The sequence below is a fragment of the Lutjanus erythropterus genome, chromosome 14 (assembly GCF_056507025.1).
Source record: "Lutjanus erythropterus isolate fLutEry1 chromosome 14, fLutEry1.hap2, whole genome shotgun sequence".
NCBI classification, from domain to species: domain Eukaryota; kingdom Metazoa; phylum Chordata; class Actinopteri; order Lutjaniformes; family Lutjanidae; genus Lutjanus; species Lutjanus erythropterus.
The window spans coordinates 21039681-21062439 of NC_139330.1; the positions used below are offsets into that span (position 1 = coordinate 21039681).

At 41.0% G+C, this 22759-nt stretch overlaps 1 protein-coding gene across 1 annotated transcript in view; it reads left to right on the forward strand.

Moving 5' to 3' along the window:
* LOC146315528 (protein FAM53B-like) overlaps positions 1–22759 on the forward strand; it is a 30040-nt gene that overhangs the window by 1629 nt on the left and 5652 nt on the right. The window contains exons 2-4 of the mRNA XM_084736047.1: positions 11668–11958; positions 14198–14252; positions 16847–17721. Coding sequence (XP_084592173.1) covers positions 11878–11958; positions 14198–14252; positions 16847–17721 — 1011 coding nt within the window. The 5' untranslated portion in view covers positions 11668–11877. The remainder of the gene's footprint in view (positions 1–11667; positions 11959–14197; positions 14253–16846; positions 17722–22759) is intronic.

Here is a 22759-nt window from a genome sequence, read left to right on the forward strand (position 1 = left end):
TGGTTAAAAAGAATCCTGCCCGGAAAATGTCTCACCAATGCAAGGTGTAGCTGAAGTTCAGGTTAGAAGTGAAGCAGAGAGCTGGGCAAGGATTTAATGGCATGTTAGCTTTAGTGTCTAATTACAAAGTTTGTTAATAAAGGTGCCTCACAAATACTGGTTAAGCTCAGAGGAAGCCTGTTCTGACTGTTTGTATGATCTGTTTTTCCAGTTTTGAGAAGATTATAATGATTGCACTTTGCTTTGATTTCCAAAGTAAACCACTGTTGGAATGCTTCACCTTGAAATGAACAAGAATTTGCTTTATCTGTTGAATTGTATTGTGTGAACCTACAAATGTATTGTTTACTGTACCTGCTGATTTTATCGGATGAGGGTTGGGTTTAAAATTTTCTAGACTTTGGCCAGTACTTAAGGTTTGTACCTGAGTATCTCTTTCATTTTATTTTGACCTTTGACAAATAAACTGAACAGAATATGGCAGAAATGGAAAATGACATTCATAACTATATTTTAATTGGTGTATAAACACTTGAAATTTTGAATTGATGTGTTTGGAGGAACATTTGTATGTTGGGAGCCGAGCCCTAGCAATAAAATGACTGTAACACTGTAAAGGAAAAGGTAACTGCTGTTAGCTTGTTTACATTCAAGCCATTATTGTCAGGCGCTAATTTGCCATTTTCAGTGTGTAGGTTGCTGTCTTTGAGCCTGTTGTTATAGATACCTGATGCTGACTGAAACAAGTCATCCAACGACAAGCTTATACCCACAGAGTACATCCAGGGAATCAGATTAATATAGACAGTGCTAGGTCAGTATTGAGCCAATAATGTCGGCAGGCTGATGGCTTCAGTTGCACTGCCATGTTTACTGAGGCCTAGAAAGGACAAACTCAAAATTGGCTCTAGATAGGGCCTTTTGCGTTTTGTGGAAATTTCATAGCCACCGTAGGTTCTCCTACATGCTTGGTGGGGGAGAGTGAGATGAGGTGTTTGCAATCTGCAAGCTAGATGCCACTACATCCTACACACTGGTCCTTTTCCTTATTCATAAAATAAACCAGTCATACAAGAACATTTGAGTAAATACAGTCTATGATTTCAACATTATTGTTTGAATTTGAAATTGGAGCAGTTTTTTTTTTACACTCAAAAAGGGCTCAATACTCAGCCAAAAATCTGACTAAAGGGAAACGAGCAAGTAACACATTGTCATCACAGTTGCTGGTAATCACTTTTTGTTTTAAGAACAACTTGATGCATTGAAATTGTACTCGACAACAGCCCTGGCATTGTTAGTGTGTAGACTTGTTTTGGATGTACTATAGACATAATTTATGGGAACAATTAAGGCCGGTGGGTTTTTCAAGGGGATCGCTCTGCACTCCAGTGTGTGCTTAAGATGCACACATTTGCGACGTCTTTGTGTTGCAGGCAAAAGGGCCTATTAGAGCCCCATTCTGTCAGTGGGCAGCTGTGTGCCTGTGTGCTGAGCAAGCCACTGGTCCATTCTCCATCTGTGTGTACAGCTCTCCCTCAGTCCACACACTCTGACAGACATTCGGCCACTTTACCCCCCTCTGCCAGTTTCTCTCCCTTTTTGACTTTTTGTATATTTCAATCACATTTTTTTTGCTCGTTTTTCACTGTTATTTGTCTTTCTGCTCCACTAATACTGTGGCTCTTTTTCTTCCCCTTGTTCTCTGGCTTGAGGCATTATGCAAAGCTACCAGAAAAGGGTTGTTAGCCATGCCTGTCTGTGCCTCCATGCTACCCTCTATTCATTTCAGAAGCTTCCCTTTCTTCTCTGTGACCTGCAGTCATAACTGCTGCTGCTTCAGACACACTGAAACTCATACCACTTGGCTTCAGTTAAAAACAAACCATGGGGATTTCAATTTGTCAGTATATTTGTTTCAGTGCTGTTATCCCTCATTTTGTATATTCCTTCCTCATTAACATGATAGATTTGTAAGTCTGGCGTCTCAACGCCCACAGAGCCAAAGACCTGCAGCTGAAAAGAAAAGAAAAGAGGCATTCTCACATACACCAGAGAAGAACTCCCCCAACCCCCCAAGACAGGCACCAGACTCTACTTAGAGATGAAAAGCATTCTGGGATGTAATAGGAATGGTCCCATCTACACAACCCACTGTGGGGTTTCTATGTGGTGATGGTGAGGAATTGTCTAAAGTTTAAAAAAAAGAGGAGAAGTCAGCTCTGGTGTTGCTTTTTGACTCTCAAATGAGCGACTTTATACCCTCAGGGTCTTAATTTTATAGCCATCTGAAAAAACAAAATGCGCTTCGGTGGCATAGCTTTGTTAGTCAGAGGTTGTTTGCATTTTCCAGTGTCTGATTGTATAAAAGTGTGGCATGCAAAAGGTGTTTGTGTGTAGTGTCTGTGTGTGTAGTCTAGATGAGCTCATGTTTTGTCTGTTTTTTCCTTGTGTCATCATAACACCCCTCCTGCTGTGAATGACAGTTGTTGGCATTGTTTCATTTATTTTTCTCAGCTCCTTTGCATTGGCTTCACCTCAAAATGTCAACCATCACATAGCTCCTGTGTGAATCATGCGGTGTGGTGATAGCTTTTCTGTAGATCCAGTCTGGTGAAACAACCCCCCACCCTCCACCCGCTCACCCTACAAAAGGAAAAAAAAAGAGAAATGAAAGCTTCTGTTGGTGTTTGGCACAGACAGTCTAATTTGATGTATTTTTAGAATCTGTTTTCCACACTTGTGACAAAACTTAAGCAAAGTTAACTGTAACAGCTTTTCCCTCATACAAGCCTGATACTTGTGCGTTAAATCCACCAAAAGTGGCTCTTTGTGCAAGCCTAGGCTTGAGAATAGGGCCAATACGTCCTGACAATACTGCTTGCACAAAGAACACCAATTATCATGGCGACATGTGTCATAACTCCCAGCTGTAGGCCTTTATGCTATATTCTAATTTTCTTTCACTAGTTGGGTTTGAGTCTCTCAGCCTGTTTTACATACACCTGCAGGCCATTTCAAACAACAGCACAAGACTTGAACACCAGTGAGCAGCAAGATTTGCAACCGATTAGCTTAGTGGCAGCAGATCAGGTGATTGTGAGTGTGAGTGTCAGGAAGTAGATTTAGGAAGGTGAAGATGGAGATCTATCTAAAGTATTAGAATTTTAATGCAGTCTTTAATTTGTGTGTTAGGGAGACAATTTTCACACTTATTCGAATTCGAGTTCAAATTTCAAGCTGTAGTAGGCGATTTGAACATACCCAATGCAAAACCTTCCACTAATCTCTCCACTAAGCCCCTGCCACTAAATGATGCACCAAACATGAACATGCATTTTGCTGGGATTGAAACTGAATATCAAAACTGTCTAACTGTGTCTGACTCGGTGGTAAAAGAAAGGCACCGTGACACAAAAAACCCAGGTGACTTTTGTTTGTTCAGTCACTGTGATTGGCTTGTTACATTCTAGCTAACCCTGATTGGTTATTTGAATCAGACTGGGTCCAGATTTTTAAAGCTATAATATGTAACATTTCCACATTAAAATGTCTAAAAATGTTAGACGTTATCTATTTTGTTAGGGTGTGTACTTCAACATTGTTCAAACACAAAAAATCCGTAATTTATTCAAGGTAATAGTGCATTTCCTGTTATAGCTTCTGAGAGAACACAGGATATATCAGATATGTCAGACAGATTTCCATCTGCAATGGTGGTTGTTTAACAAGACAACAACTCCCATGATCCCATGCTACCTTATAATATCATCAAAATGTGTCTTTTGTTATTGTTTAATGTGAGAGACCCTGCTGGCAGAACTTGTATATTATACCTTTCAAAAATGTGTATACAAAAGGGCAGGCACTCACAGATGCATGTTTTTTTTTAAAGGAAACCCTCAATTAAATATTGTTAGAGAGAGGCAATGGTCAAAATTAATTATTTCACCCCAAATTGTTGCTTTTCATCAAACATTACTTCAAATCACACATTTCCCTCTCAATTTAATGATTTGATTAAATTAAATAATTCCCACAAGTGCTACAGCTGTAAAAAATGACACCAATGATCAGCCATGATTCTTAAAGTGTATGTAAACCTTGCTCTAATAGATAAGTTAAAATGAAGGCTTTTCACAACACCCAAGGAGTTGGACAACTTGTAAATGTTGCATGACGCTGCATCTGTTTTACAGAGTTGGGTGTTGTCTACTGAATTGACATTATGATGATTTCCATAGTGAAGCATCACATAATGTTTTTAACGCTTTATATATATGAATGCATGTGGGATAGTAATTACAAATTTGGCAGCACTCTATGCTGTTTTTCCCTTTAGTAAATCAGGTACAAGGTGCTGTCAGACGTTCATTTTGTACTCTCTGACTTAAAATACATATTCATGAATTCTAAGGCACTTTTAAATCATGTTACAATGGTAAAGGGCTCAGTGGTCGATGACTCAGCCATCACGATCGGTCCAACCCTAACCCTTCCTATATACACACTATTCTGAGCAGTCAGAGAGTCCATATGGTGAGCTGAGCCCCCTCATGAATGAATGAATGAATGAATGGACCGATGGAATGCTGCTCATGGTTTTCTTTCTGACATTCTCCCACACATACACACTCTCAACTTACCCAGAATGCACCTTGACAACTTGATCAGAGTATTATGTAATAGCAGTGATGTCAGTGTATTGGTTGATTGGTAGTGACAGTCTGTATATAATCAGTTTTTGCTTACACGACATAGGAGTGGCCCCCCACCCCACCCCCTTATAGAGCTGAGCAATTGCAGGGGATTGCTAGCAGTGCTGGAGGCTCCCATGTAATGTATCCCTGATGGATTAGGGCTCTGGTTAGTGTGCACAGAACAGAACAGGCACTCATGGATAATGGAAGAAACCACAGACGGAAAGGCAGGGATTGATAGGAAGGGGGCAGTGTAATTAGTGGGGTACCTGATGTATGGAGAGTCATGGCATGCGAGGGTCACTCCAGGGGGCAAGAGGCCCCCATACCTTCCTTTACTCAAACTGAAACACCTGATCCTACGCCTGTCAAGCTTCTTAAGATTTCAGTTAACTAAGGCCTGATCTGAGACACAGGGGTCGACCCCAAATAAATTTTAGGCTGCCTAAATAAAGAAGCTGTGTGGTGTTTGCAGGTTGCATTCCACTGTGCTGCAGCTTAGCACACCAGCCTTGTTCAATAGTCCAGTTCCCTCCAACAAACACACTCACTGATAAAGAAATGATGAGCTGTTCAGATATTATTCTTTACAGTCAGTGTGATGTCTGCCTTTTTCACCAGTTGTCACTGTTTTGTGTTTTGTTGCTATGGCTACCTATTAAATTCCTACAGTGTAGTACCTAGCAACTATTTTATGAAGTAAGTAAAAGAGAAACTGGCCCCTAGAAATACAGATATCTGTGAAAAATGTTACTGAATTGATTTTACTTGGAGCAAAAATCCTTTTAATGCTTGGTGTTGTGACCAGACAGCATGACATTCATTCAAACCTCAGTTTTAAGCGCTGCAAATCCTTTAGGTTTCCTCATTTGCAATGATATTGAGATACAGAGGTATACACAGAGTTAAACAAATCAGGAGATGACAATACTCAGTAAAAATAAGCGCACACTGAATTGAAGTGGTCTGAGATCATCATTACATGTTGTACATGACTTATCTGCTCTCTGGCAGTGAATGTAACAACAGCAAATATGTGAAGTTAGCCTTATCTTGAAGCAGTCACATGCAAGCAAACACAGTGGAGGAAAACCAAGTCACTACTTACTCACTGTGTTAATATAAAATCGGGATGAGATGTGATGCGTGTTGCACTAGTTTATGGTGTTCTTTTTTGAAAGCAGAAGTGGTCAATAAGACATTTTATCATATGAAGTTGGCTCAGTGTCACAATACTTTGTGAATCACTTGGGGTTGTCTATCCTCATGTATTTGGTAATGAAGTCAGTGCGTTCCACACCCAATTCAGCAGCGGCATGTGACCACAAGGGAAGCACAACCCATCCACTGCAAAGGGAAGTGTGCTTGCTTATTTGTGCTTATGCTTGTGTCTTCATGCCAACTGAGCTGTGAGAAGAGCTTGAATATTAACTGGACTTTCAGGTTGGCTCTTGAAAAAGGGCAATTCTCAAGAAGTTCTTTTTAAGTAATGTGCCTGGTGGCATAAAGCCAATTTTGCTAAGGTTTCGCTTTAAATTTTCATTGAGGGGGATGCCTTACAAAAACATGAGTTGCATGAACTTTTTAATCTCAAAGTATTTGCACTTTCATCAGCTATATCATTTTATTGAAACTTACCAGTTTTTGATGTTTGCCAGTCTCCTTTCTTGCTGTCACAGAATATTTTTATAGTTCTTGATTGTGTTTTTATAACTATAACTAGCTGTAGTGCAGACCACAGTTCCAATACCCACTTCACTTTAAGATCCTGTGTTTAGTTTAGTTATTGTTTTAGCAAAGCTCCTAAATGAACCCCTTAGCTTAGGGAGATTTTGCTTAAGGGACAAGCTTAAGATTGAAAATGAAGGTGATTTATGCAACCAGGCACTGGTTCCTGCTTCTGTTGTCATTGCAGAGCTGTCGTTATAGGTAACCACTCCTATTCCAAAGTAAAAATAAAGCAAATGATCTTCTTAAATTCCTCATTAAGTAGGGATTTTAAGTGCTGGCTGTATTTATGCAGAAGTTGATGGGCTGTCGTTAGAGAAACGTTCAGGGGAATCTGCAAAGGGAAGCCAGAACCTGACCACTGACAACGCATAAAGTTTGACTGAATGAGCTCTTCATTGTGTGCATGCACTTCTGAAGATCTAGTGGTGCGATGGTGTGTTGTTTTTGGCTAGTGTTCCTGTGCCAATGGGTACTAGGGTGATGGCCAGAGCATTCAGTGGTATGTCTTGACCTCCCCAGGACCATTTTTACGACCTCGGCCTCATTATATGTGAGAAGGGTGGCTGTGTGTTCACCCTGAATTAACAATCTGCACCGTAGACTTTCACAAAGGAATGGCTCTCACTTTTATTCAGGCCAGACTACAGAAAACCTGAGTGTGCAAAACTCCTTTTTTATGTTTTAATTTTCCCATGGCCATATCGACTACATTAAACAGATGTATTAACATCCAGCTTCTTGCACTAGAAAATGTATTCTGGGAAGGCCAGTCTGATTAAGTAAAGTATTAAACTCTCTGTTCATCACCAACATTTAACCTTTCCAAAATAAGAATCTGATATGCACTTATATCACCCATGCAATGTTTGGTTTGTTTAGTCCTCAACATTTCATTAGTATGAAATGAGTTGGTTTCTTTCAGCTGCAGCCACCGATCAAAGTCTTGACACCAGACGCGCTCCGCACAAGTATGCAGTAACCAGAGCCAATTGGTGATGGACACCAAACACCCCGTCACAGAAGTTTAGGGGGCCCCAAATAGGCTTCTATTCATCTGCCTGTACAAATCACAGCCTGGGCAAGGAGCCATATTATCTTAGCTGCCCTTTCTAGTGCCCTCCTGAGTCATTGGCTATTGTGAGCCAAGAGCTGCTGTCTGCACCCCAGCGTACACAAATCTGACTAGAATTGCCATTAGATTTTAGTCCACAATGGAGGTCAAATTTAGGTACATGAACCTAGAATGTTTTATAGGCCCAAACAGCATCATAGTTTCCATTTAGTGATAGTTTCCCCCAGTTTAGTTCTAATCAAATATGATAACTGCACAATTATTTGACATTACATCACAGAGCTAGAAGTCACTCTCTCTTGTTTGGCAAGGCTCAGTAGATACTTGCTTGGGACAGGTGTTATTGTAAGTAGGATGTGTGATAAGTACTCTGACCTCATGAGCCCATCTTACTCCTGATCACAACTTGCTTGGCTGTCAAACTGGAAGAGCATGGCATCTGTCCTGAAACGGTCAAATTTCTTGTCATTTAAATTAATCTCAAGGGAAAACTAGCATATCCAGTAGCACAGTCGTGCTACATTTGACATTTACAGTGCCTTGTTCAAATTGGTGTGTGCGATATCAGAAAGCCTCGAGTGGGCGAGTCAAATCAAAATTAAAGCCACTCCTCTTTGTTTGCTGATTGGTCCAGTTTTAAGATACCAGCGTTGAATGATTTCAGTGAAGGATGTAAAAATGACCATGGATGATTTTGGCTGGCACACCATGTAATGGAAATGATTAGTGCAAGAGTGACACATCAAGTCTGTAGATGAGCTGTCATGCAAAGTCATCTCTTCCTGTTTTTTCTTTAGTATGACAACAGGTCAAACAAATATTTTTCAAACGGTGAGATGTAGCCAAGATTCGATTTAAAACAATAGCTTGGATTATTTGAAGTGGGGTTGTACGAGGTACTTATTGATAGTGTATTACAGTAGATGGCAGTCAGCATGCCCTCAGTTTGGAGAAGCAGAGAGGAGTATTGGTGTAGGAAGCTAAGCAATGTCCTGCTGTGGACGGGGTGAGCAACAAAAGGTATTTTAGCCACTGAAGAAAGGTCAACTTAAGTGTATGCTATATTTAGAATATTTTCACCACTTTATCTTGCCATCAGACAGCCTTTTCTGACAGGACACCACCATACTAAGCCAAATATTGTGTACTTGGGTGTCTTAAAAGCATAGTTTGGATTCACCAAAGTCACATGGCATCACAAACTAAAAGATCCAAACAGTGGTAGACCAGCAACTCCTACTGTGTTCTACGAAGTAAAATGGCTGATTTTGCCAATGGACTTTGGTTGGTTTGGAGAGCAATATTTGGCTTATATAAGGTAAAGACAGCAAGGTAAAGTGGTGAAAATATTCTCAACATACTGGTTGCTGGACTGATAACTATTATTGATTTTATTTATTTATTTATTTTTTTAGTAGACCTTTTAAATGGCTAAAATATCTTTTGTTGCTGACCATGTCCACAACAGTTCATTGCTTCCATGCTGGTGTTCCTCTCCGCTTCTCCTAACTGTGGGCATGCTGACCATAATCTACTGTACTTAATACACTGATTACCAGTAAGTTTCTCATACAACCCTACATCAAATAATCTGAACTATCCCTTTAAGCAGTGAAAATCAACACTGCAGTTTTCTCCCCATTAAGCTCTGGTTTCCCCATCGTGAGGAGTCGCTTCATTAAGTAAGCATGGCTCGACTTGGTTTGACTTCACACTCAGCCTGCCCTCTCCCATGACCCTTACTTGCCAGTCACTAACACACTACATGCACACTAGTGCAGAGGTTAGCATGAACAGACATGGATGTACAGACGCACATACATAACTGGAGGTGCTGTTTCAGCCCTGATGGGGCACATCGCACTTAACAGCATCAGTGAAACGGCACACTGTAACAACCTTTACCCATGATTGTCAGGCCCCTCAGCTCCCACTCTAACACATATACACACAACCTCTGCTACACTGCCGCACCCATTAGTCAGTGTCAGTCCTAATCAGTAGAGAAATCTGTAAAACTGATCAAGAAGAACATTCCCTCCTCCTCTGACTCCCACCACCAGCACCAGACCCTCTCGCCTGCGGAGGCCCAGTTGTGCTCCACTGACTCTCCGGGATAAATGGAGATAATGGGAGTCATATGCTAGTAGTTGGTTTGGGGCAGGCCTACATGAAACATTTATAGTCTTCATGTAGTCATGGGGCTGGAGAAAGAGGGAAGGGATAGAGATGACAAAGTCAAGCAACAAGACTTGACTAGACTGGTATAAAATTGCTCTATCAAATCCCTGTGTGAGCAACCTGCCCATCTTTTCTTTTATGGTGTGTGCCTTATTTCTTCTACTGTCCTACAAAATTCGTTTAATACCCAATGAACACTTGCATGCTTCTCTCTAAAGCATGTTATATAAGTGCAACAACCCTTACTTACCATGAAACCACATGTTACAAGGGCAGGATAACATGCTAGGCCTGGAAGATCCATTAGTCTCATGTGTTGCTCCGCAGCAGAAAGCTGTCATTAGCCAGCAGTTGATTGGGGGATCTGAACCATGCTGCTACTCTCTAATTGGACACTGTCAGTGTGTTTGGTGGTTGGCTAATGAAGGAGAGAAGCTCAGGCCGAAGGTCACTGTGGCTCTTCCCATTTTTTTCTTTCCTGGACTGAGGATAAAGAAAGCGTAACTAAGCCTGCCCATCGTTTACCTAGATCTTTCCCATGCATTAAGTCGCATCAGAAAGGCTGAGTGGAGCGGACATGACAAGACATGTTTGCCATATTGGCCCATGTGCCTCATATGTAACTCCCTCTAAGTGTTTTAAGCGGTTGTGTTTACTGCAGCAGCTACTGACGGTGCTTTACCATCTGTGGGTGCAGACAGTCAATGAGGCAACCGCAGCTTCATATATGTTCCTTTTCTCTTCATGTACTGCAGCCACATCTGTAGTCATGTGATGTGTGTGATGTCTTTTTCCTGGATTAGCTAAACTTTGGGTTCTGTTACAGTATGTTTAGGTTCCCATATGTTCTGTGGATTATGTTGACATGCCAAGTGTTTCATTATACACAGGGAAATGGAAATAATTTAGCATATGGCAACAAGTTTTCTTTGCAAAGCCTCTTTATGGGCATGTATCTATATGGGGAACTTGATGGTTAATTTACAGTAAGTGTGAGGGTGGTAAATGTTGGATGGAAAAACATCAGTCAGCTCTCTTTTTCAGCTCTATCAGCAGTGAAATTGTGCTTTTCATTTAATTTTTGTCAGTAAAAATGTATCCTTGGGGTGTACCTCTGTTGTGAACTGATGCTTTTGGTCAGCAATCAGATTCTAAACACTGGCCAAACACAGGCCTATATGTTTTCAATTAACAGTTAATTGGGTTATAAAATTGTTTTTTTCATTGCATCCATGAGTAGAGGTAATTTTTCTATTTGGTATGTCAGGGCCAACAGAGTTCAAGCAATGTTACTTTTGCAATGTTACTTTTGCAATGTAGGATTAAAATGACAACATTATTCATTATTTATCTTATTTAAAACATGCAACACAGACACTTATAAAACAACACAGTCATGCAAACCAAATAAATGAGCAATATTAATGTTAATTTAAAAAAAATCTGGTCTTATTAGACTTAATTCTAGCACCTTGCGCTGTTCAAACATCACAGAACAGGCTACAGTATTGGATGATGGGTATTTATACGGATTTGCATGAAACTTTTATTCATTATTCTTGTATTCATTAGATTTATGAAAAATGTGAAAACGTGTTAATTTAAAGTTTTTACCTTTACAGTAAGTCAGCTTTTTTTTTTTTCTTTTTTTTTTTTTTTTAAAAAAGGCGGGGTCTAGATTGGACCACTGTGCTTTATTTGCCTGTAATTTGCTTTAAGCTAGGTTCAAACACGACGTGTGTTTAGGCCCGTCTCTTTGCTCATCTTGTCTGCCAACTAGACACACCCAGACGCTGGATTTTTTTTGCCCTTCAACTATGTGGACGCATTGTGGCAGAGTGGAAAACATCTTTATTGCTTTGTTCTGTTGTGATGAGATAATACTGTGTCCTAAATATAAACCTTAAAAGTTTGAGTGTCAGTATTTAGAGTCAGTATAAGTGTTTATATTTTTCTTTCTTTCCTGTCTTTCCGTCAACACAGGGATTGGCTCAAGTGTGAGAGACACCCTCCTACCTCCACCACCACCACCACCACCGCCATCAGCACTTGAAGGCTGCTCTGCAGATGGGAGGTCACCAACCGGTCGTCTGTTTCGCCCAAATGCACTATCTGCCCTCCGCCCTCATCTAAGATGGCTGCCCGTGGCCTCCTTCTGCATCCAAACGGACTGGAGCGGAGCTGCGTGTTACCATGGTGATCATTTTCTTGAAAACACTGGAAAAGAAGAAGGGTGTCAATGATGTAAGGTCCAAGAACATCGAGAGACGGCTGGTGAGAGAAACCTTTAAGCACAGCACAAAACAAACCGGTTGTTAACTATTGTTGCAGTCAAGGATCTGCACAGTTTTACATGTTAAGCAGTAGTCAGCAAAATTTATAGGTCGGTGATTATATTATGTAAGAACATGTCCACAGGCCACAGAGGGTTGCCACGTTCACTCACATGCACAATGAGTGTAGGCACACTAGACCGCAATCCAGTAGCTTGTTCAAAATAATGTTGAGTAATTTTACTTTTAGCTGTTTTATGCTGCCATTAATGTCACAATGAAATTAAGACCAAGCTTTCTCACTTAATTGGCTGTCAGACGCCCTGCCAGATGAGAAGATCCATACCAGTGTCACATTTGTGCATTCAATACCAACAGGTCCAGGTTGTGTTTAGCCTAAAGTTGGCTTAACACAAAGATTTTGCCGAGTGGGGAAAGCTAGTCTAGCATAAATTAAAAAAACATACATTCTAACAAATCCTAGCCATTATTTACAGCCGGTATATGGTGTATTTAACATTTGTAAAACAGAAAATTAAACAAGATATTGAAGATTGTATTTTGCTGGCCGATGGGGATACTGCATGTAACGTTAGCCCCCAGGAGTCCACCGGGGGTGCTATATTTGACAGTGTAGTGAATGCAGTATGTTAACTTAAATTGGCCTGTTTTGGAGTACTTCTATTTACTATTGACAGAAAAGTTAGCCAAAATGTTTTACTTCATTTGAATTTTTGTGCTAAGATATCTAGGGTTACATGTCTCAGGCCTGCAGACAGTTGACAGATTAAAGGACGATTACAGTATATTTCCTTTTCCACCTACACTTCAGTCTGAGTACCGAGAATACCTGAACATAAAATAAGAACAGTTTACATTTTACTTTTATCTCACTGCTCTATTTAGATAGCATAACAAGACTATGAGTTGTGTAATATATACGATCTGATCAAAGTTTTCACTTTTCATGCTGCAATCTCCCTTCCTACATAAAATCTTAGATTTTGTCACCAAAATATAAACAATCCTTCGACTTCTCAAACAGGGTTGTATCAGAAAAATTCTTTAACAGCAAAATCAAAATGACAAGCCTTGCAAATTACCTGGCTTAACATTTTCACTACATGTGTTAAGGACCTGAGGTTTGAGTATACTATTAGTTTCATTTAGTCGTCTTCTGCAGCATGATAGCCTTTATTTTGGAGTCTATACCTTGTATCTTAGAAAACATTTTTTTGTTGTGGTGATAACGTCAAGGTGAGTCAGAGCTGTGTATCATGATGTTTTCCTTTTGTCCTTTGTGCATACAGCCACCACCCTGTTGTCAGAAGTGAACTGTGAGAGAGTGTAGGTGTCTGATCTGAAGATAGGCGTGGGTAGACAAAACTGTTTTATACTCCCTAAACGTTTTTTCTTTATGAAAGCTAAAACAGACGTGAAGTTTTTGGAGTTACAGGGTAAAATCATACAAGTTCATTTTGAGCCAATTATGTAACTGGAGTATTTCATTGTGGACACTGCTATGATGTGGTAGCAGTTTCTTTCTGTTTTTAGCCTTTTGCTCAGCTAGGCTTAGTGCAGTGGTGGAAGAAGTGTTTAGTAAAAGTGGCAATACCACAATACACAGAATATTCAAGTTTCATTTAATTTTAACTTAAAACTGTTATAACTGGTTTCTTATTGTAGTTGTTTTCCAACTGTTGTTTCCCCAATGAGGAAAATTAGCATTCATTTGGCTCTTTAACTGCTAAATGTTTGGAGCTGCACAGGTGGCAGCTATTGTTGAGAACATCTGCATGCCGCTGGGCATGACACTGATCAGGGTAAATCAAAACAGTAAAATTGCTGCTTGTAAAACTAAAATAAGTGGCAAGTTGTTGTAAAGCTTGCATGTTAATTTCCTATGGGATCATCAGTAAGAGTCAGCTTTCACATTACACATCAGTCATATGATCTATTGTTAATATAAAGTTATCAATTAGTGCAGTAGATGCCAACAAATCCTACACACTCATCCTTTAAAATCTTAATCTGCAAAGTAACTACAGCTGTATTATAAAATGGAAACATTCAATTTAAGTGCAAGTACCTTAAAATTGCACTTCAATAAATGTACTTACTTTAGTTACTTTCCACCACTGGTTAATTGAGCACAAACATCACAGACTTTTGTTCCCCTCTTTTCATTTTATTTTGTATCTCCCTGACTGTTGGTCCCTCTGTCTGCTTGTCCTCCACAGCGTGACCTCCACACCATGAGCAGAGGGACCACCCTCTTCTCCTGTGGAACTGTGGGTGAGTTATCGCCATTATCATGTCTTTCTGTTTGTCTTTTGTTCTTTGCTTCCTCTTTCATGCAATAAAAAGTCATTCACTCATGATCTGCACAGGATCAGCGGTTGAGGTAGGGTCCTTTTGTCTTAACGTAATTTCACCCATGTGGTAGCATAATGGATTGCCCCTTCAATCTCCTGATAAGTTGAACCATCAAGGTCAGCGACCACCACTATAACCGTCTCATTGTTTATCCCCTCTGTCTCTCACTTCTCCCTTTCTTTCTCTGTCTGTCACTCATCCCCCTCTCATGATCAGGGTGCACCTGCCTCCACACTACGTTGCACACCGCTCTCATGGGAGTGAACTGTAATTGAATATGCTGTTGCTTATGTCAACAATTTCCCTTTGGCTCTGTTAGTGTTGCAGTAATTACCCCCTGTGTTAAAAGACATGCTACTGTTAATACAAGCCCCTGTGCTATGCACTCACTATCCTCTTTTTCTTTTTGGGAGAGACGTGGTGACGTCACAGGGAGGAGGGTGGCTTACTGTTTCCACTGTTAATGTTGACATTAACATTGTCCAGCATGTCTTGTTAGTTCAACCAGCACTTTGTCTCTTGCTTTCAAAGGGTGGCCTTTTGAAGTTCATCCCTTTCTCCCTTTGTCAAGTTGTTTTCCTAACATTCCTGTCAGGTCGTCACTGTAGCCCCCGTACATTGTTTGTCCGCCCAAAACAATGATTTCCGTCCACCAGGCTGTGAGAGAGCATGCCAAAATTAGACACAAGCATGCAAAAGGACAGGACTTTTGCCAAAAGCCTCAATGGATCCACAACTTAAGCACTTGGCTTGGTGGTTCAAGCCACTATGACACTTAACTGTAGGTGTATTATCTTCCACAACTGTGTGATGGATTGTTTCGTGCGACTTGTGAAACAGTCTTACTGCTTTCTGAAGCATATCCTGCTAAACACTTGACTAATGGGAGTGATTTGCCAAATATTTCACTGGATGATTATTATCGTAATATGTAATTCATGTTTTTGGAATCAGCAGTTTTGCAGGTCTGGGTTTTAAATAGTCAGGGATGTGTATCTTCTGTGTTTGTCTGCAGGATACCACAAATACAGTGTCTATTATTTGTGACTAAGATTTCTTTAAATGTCTGAGGAACAGTTAGATTTCATTGCAGATCTACGCAGCGGTGCCTGGTGCACGATAATTGTCGTATTTGTGCCATAATTTAAAGGAGAAATTTGTAAAAAAAAAAAAAAAATGACTGTAATAAATCATGACATGACCACGATATGTCATCAGAGATTAAGGAAACAAGTTTGTCAAGTTTGTTTAAGTACTTGCTTCTCTGACATCAGTGCTGCAGCCGGTGTCCTTTTGAAATTTCTCTTCTGGGCTGGTAGAACTTTTTGAATGATTGTTTCATGTTAATTAGATTTAAAATTAACTCATTCAGTGATCATTTGGCATTAGCGTCTGCTTATGATTTGTAAGAAACCATTACTGATCTTGTAGACGGTGTAGATGTATGTAAAGGTGAAAGTAGTGACGCGGCGTACAGATATGGGGCTTTTGTTTTGAAAGGGAAGAACGTATGGCGTTATAGTGTAATGTGCTGCGTTTGACTCTGTAACGTGATACACAGCTGCTGTCTTGGTCAGACTACGGAGCATGCATGTAATACGGTGCACATGGCATAGCTTTGCCATTCAATGTAATCTGACCAAAACTCTAGCATAAGATGAAACAACCTGGGATGATGTTAAAGTACGATCATTTTAAAAGTTGCAGTAAGATTCTGTTGTATTTTCCATCTGGCAACACTAAATCTAGAATTATTTTAGACAGTTTCAGTTTTATGTTGAGTATTGTACCATCATGACTCACAGCTGATGTTTCTCTGCATGTTCTTTAGCTTTTGATGGGGAAAAAAATAATGAGGCGTAGCATGTTATGATCTCACTGAGTCTTGCTTTCAGCCACTAAACTGTACAGTAGATCATAATGACTGCTACCAATTTCTTCATAAAATAACAACTTCCTTAGACTTAAAAAAGTCACTTCTCGGAACGCATTGAAAATTGAATGTCAGTTTTGCTGTCAGTTTTGTTTTTGTTTTTCAGCTTTCAGCACTGTTACACATGAGCAGCACTGGTTTGAACTGTGCAGCTGCAGTGTTACTTCCTCTCGGCTTAATCCTGTCATTCATCTTAAGACAAATGACTGATACCATTTGTTTAAAAAGCTCATGATTTTCTGATTTTTATGCTTAGGGTTGTGTAACTAACTGCCCTAAATGGTCTTCAGTGTATATTCAGTTTCTTCCCAACTGCAGTTACCAGATAACAATCTTTTTTTCTTCTGAACAGCTTGTCCTTACAGCACCCATTCTGTCTTGCCTTAAGCGTATTTCTGTGTCTGTGTGGTTATGAATTAAATGTTCCTTTCAGACATTATTGCCTTCCTCTAAGCCAGAATTAATCATGCTGTAATTAGGATAGGAAGTTTTGTGCATCAATACTTGTTGCACAGATACAGACATATCAAATGGGCTGTTGAGGTCATGAGAGTGAGTTTGTATGTTTTGAATTTTACAGAGGCAGATAGGTGGCTGGACCTGGGGAAAAGCTGTGCTATCCAGCAGAGAGCACCCTGCCAGTCTGGTGCCAGTCTGGAGAGCCTGTGGGATGTGATGCCTGAGCCAGGGAGCTGGCACTGGGCCAAGGAGCCGGGCAGCGCCACAGCAATCACCAGTCTGATAAGAGATCTCAGCCTCGGCGATGGCAGCATAGCCAGCCCCCACTCCCACACCACGTCCACCACTGCACACTACACCACTACAGCCACCAGCCAAGCTCCTACGGCACCCCCAAGCAAGCGTCAGTGTCGCTCCCTGTCGTTCTCCGATGAATTCAGTGGCTTCCGCTCATCTTGGAGGCCCCAAGGCTCCCGGGTGTGGACGGCAGTGGAGAAGCGAAGGTGCCACAGTGGAGGAAGTGTCAGAGGAGGAGGGGGCTTCTCCAGTGGTCATTTTCCCACCATGCAACGCAGCTCCAGCTTCAGTTTGCCCTCCCGCTCCAGCCTCCCTTTAGACGGAGCCCTGGACCTGCCGTTCTTCAACCAGCGACTGCCTCTCCACCCTCAATTCACTGCCTCTCCAGTCTCCCCTACCTCTCCTTCCTCGCATCATCACCACTCCCACCAGCACCACTTCCTCAGGCCTCTCTCCCTCTCCCACGAGCAGATCAGCCTGCCAGAGCTCCAGCGGGAGGAGGCATCGGAGGCCAGCTCTCCAGACTCCACCCCAGAAATGGGGAGGCGAGCTGGCCAAAGAGCCAGGGGCACAGGGTGTCTGTCTCGGAGCAGGTCCCAGCCCTGCGTGCTAAACGACAAAAAGATTGGTATGAAGCGCAGGAGGCCAGAAGATGCCCAGGAGCAGCGGCCCTCCCTGGACCTGGCAAAGATGACTCAGGTTAGCTGGAAATGTTAAACACATGTTGACATGCACAGACAAGCACACATTCATATGTGTTTGAATGCCTGCTATTATAATTTGACTCATTTCACAGAGTTTGGTATCACTGTCGTTCACTGATTAAACCTAATTCAGCATCATCTTATTTCTAATCTTGCTTTAATGCTGCAAAATGTCCTCTATTGCCTTTAGTTACCACTCAGACAAATACCTTTTTGTTCTTAGACCAGAGGGAAGTTCAAGAGATCCTCAAACATAGCTGGGCCTGTCTCTCTCTGAATCTGATCAGGGACTGGATTAAATCAAGCTGAATTAAGTTTTCTGGGTCGTCGGTCCGAGGCTTCAGGGCTAAGTGATCTCAGGCCTCCCTCCCTCCAGCTCTGGGAGTGGTGCTTACTAAATAAGCATTCCTCATGTTCGGTCACGCTGCCTAGCGCCACGCTCTAGCAAGCCCGGCTCCGGTTTATCATTTCATTTACTCTGTTGGGTAAACAGGCCATCCAAAGGTTGGACCCCTGACCGTTCATTTGCTTCCTCTTTGCAGCTTCTACCCGTATTTCCATCTTTCATTCTGCTTCATCCTGTTTTCTATCCCTCTGTCTACTATCATGGAACCCAAGGTGATTAATTGTTAGGATATTTGGAATTGCTCTCCCCATTACAAGTGTTTGTTCTTTTGTACAGTCAAAGGGAGCCGTGGAACAGGCAGAGAGTATAAATGACCCCTGGTCAAACCCAAACCCAAAATAGAACCGTAGAAGTATTTTAATGACATGTAGTGTTTGGCTCCTTGGCAGTGCTCTGATGTTTTTACAGAGCCCGTACAAATCTTGATTTGATTCTTCACATCACATCCTGCTTCATTATTCATTTGAATTCTCTTGAAGTTTGAAATTATTCTCTCCTTAGTGTGACTTATATCCGTTTTACAAACTGCATGTCTGTTTCCTTCCTATCAGCACTATAGTAACACTACCTATGCCTACACACTTAGTAATTTTTCATCTGCAAGTTTACTTTTCATAGTTATTGTTCACATTTGTGTAATCACTCACTGTCTTAGATAACTGTTAGCTAGTTGGCTAGGGAAAAAAACATCTTGGCCCATCTTTCCACTGCTCCAACAATAACCAACTCTGGTTTAGGTCTAATAAAACCTTAATTCATCACATTAGATGTGAAAATATCCTGACTAATGTCCAGCTTCCCTCTCACTCCTCTCCCAGTGATATTTACACACATATTTACACACTAGCTTGGTGAATTAAGGGCTTATTTCAACCAAAAAGGGAGGATTTTAGTGCATTATATGATTGCTCTGCATCATTACAATGTGTCTAAGTACAGACTGGCTTTGGTATCAAAGTTGGTGTTATTCTCTACTTGAACAGTGTAGTGTAACATATCCATTTTACAAGCTGCATGTCTGTTTCCTTGTGATTTTTCACCCATAAATTAGTTACTTCATTTTTCACAGTTAGCTTGATACATATTGTTAATAGTAGTTACTTTTCTTTTACTTTTACAGTTTTTGAGAAATTTGATAATTACCTCAGTGTCTTAGGTAACAGTTTGCAATGTTAGCTGGTAAGCTAGCATTGTCATCTTCATTCAAACTTGAGAAATAAGCCCTTAATCTAGTGTTACATGTGAAAATATCTCTGAGAGAAGAGCAAGAGGGAAGTAGTTGCAGAGGGGAAAAATGGTGTGCACAGCCAGAATATTTTCACATTGAATGTGGTGATTGTCGGAGCAGTGGAAATATGAAATATGAAAGACATCTTTGATGAGGTTTATTTAGTTTCTGTCAAGTTTGAATAAAGACAACTCTGCTAGGTAACTAGGTAAAATTGCTAACAGTTATCTGACATTGAGGTTGTTATCAAAATGCTCAAACATTATGTCCAAACAGAACAGTGAACTAACAGAACTATTAGTAACATATGCCAAGTTAAATGTGAAAAGTGAAGTAACTAATTTAAAGATGAAAAAGTCAGTAAGTGTGTAGGCGAAGGTGATGTTGTATAGATTTGACAAGAAGTAATCAGACGTGCAGCTCATAAAATGGATAAACATCACACTTCCTTGTACTAATAGAGAATAGCACCAACAACAGCCACTGATATCAGAGCCAACTTGTACTCAGACATGATGTACAGTAATGACTCAGAACATTAATATGATGCACTAAAATCTTTGCTCATCATACCTCCTGTCATGGAAATATTGGCCTTTTCCTGTTCTCTTATTAGAAAGTACCATCAGTTTATCCCTCCACCCTCCCTTCCTTTTCCCAAAGATTTGTGTTCCCAGCCAGTCACCCTCAGGACCTAGCCAGGGTTGGATAAACAAGGCTTTGGTAATGGAGCCTAGTGAGCGTGTTTCCTCTAGCCATGCCAGCAGCTAAGAGGGGAAAAAATCAAGCATGATGATCACACGTACAGTATACGCACAGATACACAAACACACATGGAGTCGGTTTTACTTTACCTCTGGTTGCAGTAATGCAGGAGCAGACCTCTGCACATGATTGCAGGCGTAGTATCGTTTCTCAGTGGTTAACAGGGAGAGCCATTATTTTCAGTTCTTTTTTTTTTATTTTTGAACCGACATGCATGATTGCATGTGTGCTCAACACTGTTGAAAGGAGTCAAGTCCCACAGGTTAGATGGGTCATTACAGATCTACTGTTGTTGTGTTTACTTTCTCACTCTCTTGTGTGCCTGGAGTCAAGAAAGTAACATGTAACACACATTTACTCTATCACTAATCTTTCTCTTCCAACTTAACTTGATGTTAGTCTTTTTAGGCCAAATGTACCCTGGAACCAAAATGTAGGGTTGTACATTGTCAAGATAAATGAAATAACCCGAAACTCCCACAAGCACCCATTGAAGATTCACATGACTGTCATAGGTTAATGAGGTGGTTTGTCTCAGCGAGGGCCAAGGGAAAACTAGTAGCTGGCAAACTGTCTGGAAAAGGAAGTGATAATGTGGAAACGTGGGGCTGGTTACAACCTACGTCTGTTCTTGTAAAGACAGAACACAAAAATTACCGTCAGGCTTGGGAACACATGAGATTTTCACGCCTCTTTTGGGAATCTGGTTCTTTGCATGATTTGTACCTGCAGTTATAAATGTCAGAATCGCATCACATTTCTGGTGTTTGACTTTTTTACTTCAGCTGTTTTGGGCAAAGTTGATGTGTGAACTGACCGCTGACAGTGTGTGTGTGTGTGTGTGATCTACTCTTACTCCCTTTTTCCCCTGGCTACACACACTTTCTCCCACTCCCTCCTAAGAAGTGGGTGGGTCTTCATCACAGCACTCTCAGGCTGACAAGGCGTCCCGCTTGGCCCTGCCGTAGGGTGTAAATTAAGAGTTATTACTTCTTCTTCTCACACCTACACATACTTGCTTCCTCCATTTTATAGGTGTGTGTAGATGAGTAATGCAGTCTTAAATCCAGGTACAGAACAACAAAAGTAGTCTGTGTGTATTTGTGACACCCAAAGGAATGTTTCATCCACTCGGTCAAGTCTGCTGGAGGTTCAGCAGGGTTAAGGATCGTAAGGGTTTAAGTAGCTAGATGTACAGGCAAGTATTAACGGGGTCCAAGCTCCCCACGCAAGTCACACCCAGCATCGATGGCAGCAGTGCAAGTTGGACATGCAGGCCCGTGCAAGTCACGGGTCGAGAGCAGCACAGATGAGCCTTAGAAGTGTAGCAACTGAAAACAAAAGGGGAAATTACCATCCCCTACTTGGTTTCGTTTACATTTTAGATGCATCCTGGAAATCCCTCTGCATTCACCTGATCCTGCTGCTTGTTTAATGACTTAGATAAATCTTTATGTATTTAGTTTTATTCATTTATTTATTTTGAAAAACGTGTTTCATATTTATTGGACTAACCTTGCGCTTCCCATAGTGAGATACCTCGCTGGGTTTTCAGAGTACTGAGGATACCTTTGTAACCAAACAGTTGCATATTGTTCAGTGTTGTGTAAATACACCACATTGGCACCATGTTGTGTACCATCCCTAAGGGCGGCCTGAGTAACTAGTGTAGTAAGTTTTGTATTTATAGGTCTGATTGTTTGATTGTTCCCAAGATATGGAAAACTTCTTGTTTTGACTGCAACCTATAGGAAGTTGTTTTTTTTCTAACTTATGCATTTTTTTGGAATATTAAAATTCTTTTAATGACTTTTGGTCATGAACATCCATAGACTCTACATGACGAGTTTCATGCAGATCGGATTTTGAAAAAGTAGGTTTCACATATTTTGCAAAAAAAATCATTAATGGTTGTGGCCTATATCATGAGATTCTGCTAAATTTAGTGAACGCCTGGATTTAAGGTTTTGAACGTGCGATGTACTGTATGCGAGTTACTAACTAAAATGTTTTACTTCCACTATAGTGCCACCTGCTGGTGGATGTGGCATTTTTGGTGTCTGATGTATATGCAACATTCTGTATCATCCCTGCGATTTTTACTTGCATCACTTATACGGTGTAGGCTGCTGTACCACTTTTAGAAAGAAGAAAATAAAATCTGAACTGTTTTATTAGGGTTGGCAGCACCACTGGTACTGGTCCCTGAGTCCTATGCAGTTGTGGTCCCCCACCCCTTTGGGCTTGGACCCCTAACAGGTCCCCAGTGTGTTCTGTCAGTGGAACATGGTGTAATTTGGCCTCTAGACTCCTCAACCACGTCAATGAAGGCTGGTGTGAATTCTGGGGATGCATGTCATGCTAATCGGCTATAACTTGACTACTGTAGGGATTTAGGTGTGACCACCCCCAAAATTCCTCAAATGACCTCCCTGTCAGCCATGTATCAGCTCACTCCTCTGTCCACTGCCTCATTTTTATCCATGGCTGCCCTTCCACCTTGGCCCTCCGTTGTTTTTTCCTCAGTATGGTGGGCGTAGTGAGCTGTCAGATGGGGAATGTTATCTCTTGATTCTAGGTCACAGGCTGAACGATTGTTGACGCAGCTCGCACTTTGCTTTTGAGGAAATGGCC